The sequence below is a fragment of the Atractosteus spatula genome, chromosome 4 (assembly GCF_055471065.1).
Source record: "Atractosteus spatula isolate fAtrSpa1 chromosome 4, fAtrSpa1.hap1, whole genome shotgun sequence".
Lineage (NCBI taxonomy): Eukaryota > Metazoa > Chordata > Actinopteri > Semionotiformes > Lepisosteidae > Atractosteus > Atractosteus spatula.
In genome coordinates this window covers 72,574,756-72,579,927 of record NC_142709.1, presented here as the reverse complement: position 1 = coordinate 72,579,927, position 5,172 = coordinate 72,574,756, and the positions used below count along the sequence as shown (strand labels likewise).

The window sequence follows — 5,172 nt, the reverse complement described above, 5'->3', positions numbered from 1 at the left end:
TGACTAGTTTTCTTTTCATATCCTCATACAATTGGTACATGTGGGGGAGGAGCTGATACAACTGTGAAGACAGACCTGGCATAAAAAATAGAAACCGTTTAGACTGTTTTCATCCTTTTTTTTTATCCTGGATGATGATAATTGAACAGGTGTGAGTGCAAGGCAAAGGATCAATCAAAACCTTTGACCATCTGCCAAGTGCGATCAATAAACGCTCGGTTGCGGAGGCTTCCTCCTAGTTCTTAATCAAAGACCACCTGCCAGCCAGACACTGGCCTTGTAATCTGGGCTCGGTGCCCCGTCAGCGGCCGAGTGAGGCAGGCCAGCAGGATCGCCATGATCCTGGGTGGAAATGTTTCATGGCTTTTCAGCACAGCATTTCCATCTGAATGTGAGGAGGAGCCCCCTGCCTTGGAGCAGCCGGTACGTGCCCCTAGGCTTCCTGGAGGAGCCGCTGGAGCACCAGGCCTGAGTCTGAAGGGAAATGCAGGCCGTTCGTTCGGGTCGCAGCAGCACGTGGCAGCAGCTCCCAGGCCGCGGGGGGTCCGCGACTCCCCCCGGTGGCACGCCAGCGCACGAGTTCAGATGCCCCGCGTCCACGCCACTGCGCCGTGCCACCTCCCTCCAGACGCGCTGCCGGTGCCGTTCTCGCTCGACGCATCTTCGTTTACCTATTTTTACCTGCAGGTAGCCTTTGCCCAAAATAATTGTACCAGAGTGTCGATCTAATTTTCATCTCAGTGGAGAGAAGTGGGCGTGGCTCCGTCCACCGTCCTTTTCAGGGGGGACGTTTTCGAGCCGGCACAAGATTTCAAGGCGGCTTGCCTTTGAATTGTTTCACCCTGTCATGAGAAATGAACAATTTTTCAGTTTTCTGAATGCCTGCAGACTGCTAACAGAGTACTGAGCGCCTGTTGACATCGTCCGACCGCTTTGGCAGGAGTAGCGGACAGCTGCTCTGTACACAGGTGCTGTCAGAGGCATTAAAGGTTGGAACGTGTAAGGCACCAGTTTGCATCCCTGTGAAGGTATAGTGCTGGAATGAGCAGTGATGGCATACAAGATGCCATCATTTTTCTGATGAATGTGCATGGAGTCTTGTTCCAGGAACTAACCCCCCTATTTATAACAGAACTGGGGGAAAATCAGTTCTGAGGTTCAATGTTTATGTTTGGCTTTCAGACACTAATTGTATTGTGCATGGACTGTATACACACAAAACCGTTTGCTGGGTGGGAAAGTGAGGAAACTCCAGCTACATTACGTACAGAAGCTAAGGAATGTTGTAATAAGGAAAGTCCCAAACAAGAGGCCGTTCGGTGCATCGAGCCCGTTCAGGAGTCGGTAAATAATCGATCCGAGGATCTCATTCGGTCATGTCTTGGAAAAGACCAGGGTCCCGGCCTCAATAACGTGGCCAGGGTGTTTGTGCCAGAACCAGGCCACCAAAGAAACCGCAGAGGCCACGACAAGCTCGTTTCTGCACTGCGGAGCAGAAGATCGGCAGTATCGGGCAGCCATGACGTCTTCGAGAGCGGCTCATGTCTTGTTCGCAATTATCAAGAGCAGGAGTAGAGAAATCAGAAGTCAAAAGAAATCAAAAGTTTAATATTGCTTGTGACAATGGGGAAGAAGAGAAGAACTGACAGCGAAAGAGTTACAAGCTCTTCCAGGTGGGGTTGAACAGTGTGGCCTTTCCACAGTCGGGTCCCTGCGTCAGTGTCTTCAGAGGAGGGAAGATCAGCTGTTTGCCGTGTGTGGGAACATCCGCGTTTTTCCTTCATTTTAAGGGCATTTTGTTTTGCCGTTTGCCCACGGCCTCAGTGTCTAGTCTCTGAGGTCAGGGGCGCCCCCGCTGGGAGGGCCCCAGGGCTGCAGGCCTCAGCAGAGCGGGGCGTGCTGGGCTTGCCGGAGCCGGGGTCTGCCCTGGAAGAGCTTGTAGAGCTTGCTCTGGCCGCTTCGCCTCGACCCCGGGGTGGGCGGCCCCGAGTCGCTCTTCTGCGGGACGGCGGGGAGCCCCACGGCCAGCTGGGACAGGTGCTGGGTGAGCTTCACCATGGCCACGATCAGAGCGCCGGCCACCAGCAGCAGGGAGGGCCACAGCAGGCAGTGCAGCACCACCGCGCTGTCGTACTTCTTGAACAGGATGGCGTCTCGGGGCTTCTTGTCCGGGCTGTAGTGGCAGGAGAAGGGGCTGCCGTGGCCTGGGTGTAGGGAGCGCAGGATCCTCTTGGCATCGCTGAGCAGCTCGTCCCCGTCTCGTAAGCACTTGGGTATGTAGAAACACTGGAAACACAAGAGCACAGCTCGGTGAGCTCTGCTGTCGCACTGCCTGGCGGGCTTTGCGCAGCAGAGAGCGAGTGGCTCTTGCACCCCCTCATTCTGGTAGCTAAACAAATTCTACACTGGGTGGATAATGCTCTGTGTGCGGCATTAAACACCCTGGGGGTTTAATGGTAAGGTGCTCATTTTTATTTTGAAAAAGTCTGTCCTGGCATGGAATGAGTTGTAACAGGTCTCAGCTGTATCTTTCCATGTGTCGAGTTCGCAGCAACACACAACCTTCCTGAATTGCATTACATTTACCATTTTGCCCTGTTTTTCTTCAGAAGGAGCATGTCAGGCAGCTGCCCTGTTGTGGTTTTGCAACATGAGGAATCTATGAGGAACAGCTGCAGCAAGCTTGTCTGAGCGACACGTCTCTCTATCAGGTGTCTCCCATGTTCAAAGGCTGGAGGGGAATTTCTCTCCTGCCCTACCTTGGGGTTTTGCTGGATGACCTCGTCGTTGTAATGCAGCACAGCCTTCTGCCCCGAAGAGGAGAGGTTGACGAAGACCTGCAGGCAGGGGTACTTGGCCTGGCCGCGGCAGTCCACCCCGCAGATGAAGGTGCAGTCCACCCAGTCCTCCAGGATCTCCGTGCGGATCACCGTGCAGTTCGCCTGCTCGCTCCAGCTGCTGCAGCGCGAGCATCGGGGGGCTTTATTAACACTGCACACACCACTCCCTGAATACTTATTCCAGCCAAGTCAGCAGTTCATTCCATTTACATTTGATTACATTATGAAGCTGGTGCAGCGTTGGCTTAAGGGGTCTTCCAAGGGCGTTATGCCTGCACTGTATGGACATGACCTGCATCATTTCTAACTTGAACAAATTAGTTCGGAATTATCTGGAATTTAAATCCATGTTTAGTTTATTTACAGTACCACACGTAGAGATATAAGCTCCACTACCTTGTTAAAACTATTACTGCTGTTTAAGACTCTGTTCTTTTAAGCTCTTGTTCTCCTGAGATGTGTTGCTTACTCCCTTTATTGTCCCAGGTGGGAAATCTGTTTTGCAGGCAGGTGAAAGAACACGATACAGTGTGCATTTAACACAACAGGAACCCATTAACTAGTAAGAAACAAGCAAGCGTAAGTAAGAAACAAGCAGCTGAAGTCATCTCCCCAATTCAGAAAGACAAAGAAGAGAGGTCACCAGCGTGTGAGAAACTGCAGACACGGACAGTGAGACGCATGCATGATGAAAAGCTGATGAAGCAGGTTAGTAGCTGCAGGAGGAGACGCACGTCCCGCCGCTGGTCCGTGCCAGTATGTCAGCCTTGAGCTCAGGGGCCTTTTGGAATCCCTGCAGGACCCGGACGCGAGCCGTGTGCGGCTGCTGGCTTCTCACCTGAGCATGTAGGGTTTGACCACGGTGATGCCCAGCACAAAGAGCATGAGCACAGAGAAGGCCATCATGGCGAAGCCCAGCAGGACAGCGCGGTCCTCCCCGGCGCTGGACACGGGCGGCTGACTCCTGCATCTGTCCGTGCCCTTCCCGTCCCTGGCCCTGCTCCGAGGGTCCTGGACGGGCACCGAGCCGCTCATATCCCTGCAGAAGGCAGAACACATGCAGCTTCTTCTGGAGCACCAAGGCCGGGGGACGGGCCCTCGCCCTGCTCACACCGCTGCGCTGCGCAGCGTGGCCGGGCCAGGTGAGGGAAGAACCCGAAACGACGAAAGACAGATGGGGGCCGAGCAGTCTGAGGCGGCGGAGGAGGCAGAGAGAGCGGCAACCCTACCTGGTGAAGCGTCTGCGCGCGCACTGCAGCGTGATCTGGACCGGGATTCCGCAGGACCCCCTGCGCGACGCCGGCTGGAGAGACATGTCCGCTCCCGGCTGGGACATGGCAACGCAGCCTCCGGCCCTGCCGCGGCGGAGCACACACACACACGCTAACGCCCGGATGAAGCGCGTCGCAGAGGCATGGAGCCTCTGACAGGAGGATTGCAGGTGCAGCTCGCACCCTGTCCCTCACCTGGGCCTGGCTGCCGCGGCAACCGCCCGGGTTTCTATAGGAACGCCAGCAGACCAACCAGCTAACGATGCCCCGTGGGCTGTTACAGGCCCATAGGGAGACTCCTTTCCTCAAGACGTGCGTGTCCTGTGCTCCATGTTTACGAGGGATTAGCTCCTGCTGTGTGCAAGGAGGAGAAGTGAACGAGAGGGACCACTGCACTGCCACCCACCACAGCACACGGGCAGAGGACGGGCTCCTCCGGTCTGCGCCTTGGACAGAGCAGGAGACCTGGCACAAGCCTTCAACAAGCTCAACCCTGCAAGCGTCTCCAATGAGCAGAGCGACATGAACCGGAAGACTCTGATGGAAACTACTCGAAGGTGTACTTCAAACTGAGAGGCAGAGGTGTGGGAGTGTGGAACAAGCTGCTCGGCCCTGTTGTTTAAGACGGTACCCTGGCCTCTTCCAAGAAACAGCTGGATAAGATCCTCCAATCACCAACATACTGACTACCAAACAGTTAGATGGGCCGAGAGCCTTTGTCTCATTTGTTCCGTTTCCTATGTTCAGAACAGAAGGTTAATTAATCTCCACAATAAGTGATGCAGCTACCAGACGAATCTGGCATAATGTGTGCAAAAGGTTACAACTCCCTCAGATATTTCGGCTCAGATTGAAATTTCAGATTCTCCAGCAAAAGCAAACTGCATACCAACAGTAAAATACTCGAGTGGAAGAGACGTAATTTTGTTTCCATTTTTGTCCTGAAATCTTTGCTTTGTCCGACAGTTAGAGGGTTTATGGGCTTAAACAGCAACAGGGTCTAATGTACCTATTAACTCAGATCACAGGCAATAACGCTCTTTCTATCCTGTCCTTTCACT

At 54.0% G+C, this 5,172-nt stretch overlaps 1 protein-coding gene across 1 annotated transcript; it reads right to left on the bottom strand.

The window, feature by feature from the left end:
* Positions 1 to 1,881: 1,881 nt before the first annotated feature.
* On the bottom strand, positions 1,882 to 4,176 carry LOC148837195 (calcium-activated potassium channel subunit beta-3-like). Its single transcript, XM_088912971.1, has 4 exons — positions 4,070 to 4,176; positions 3,679 to 3,879; positions 2,760 to 2,958; positions 1,882 to 2,286 (listed from the first exon to the last, which is right to left on the bottom strand). Exons 1-4 carry the CDS (start codon positions 4,174 to 4,176, stop codon positions 1,882 to 1,884), a joined length of 912 nt encoding a protein of 303 aa, XP_088769097.1.
* Between the last annotated feature and the right edge of the window lie 996 nt (positions 4,177 to 5,172).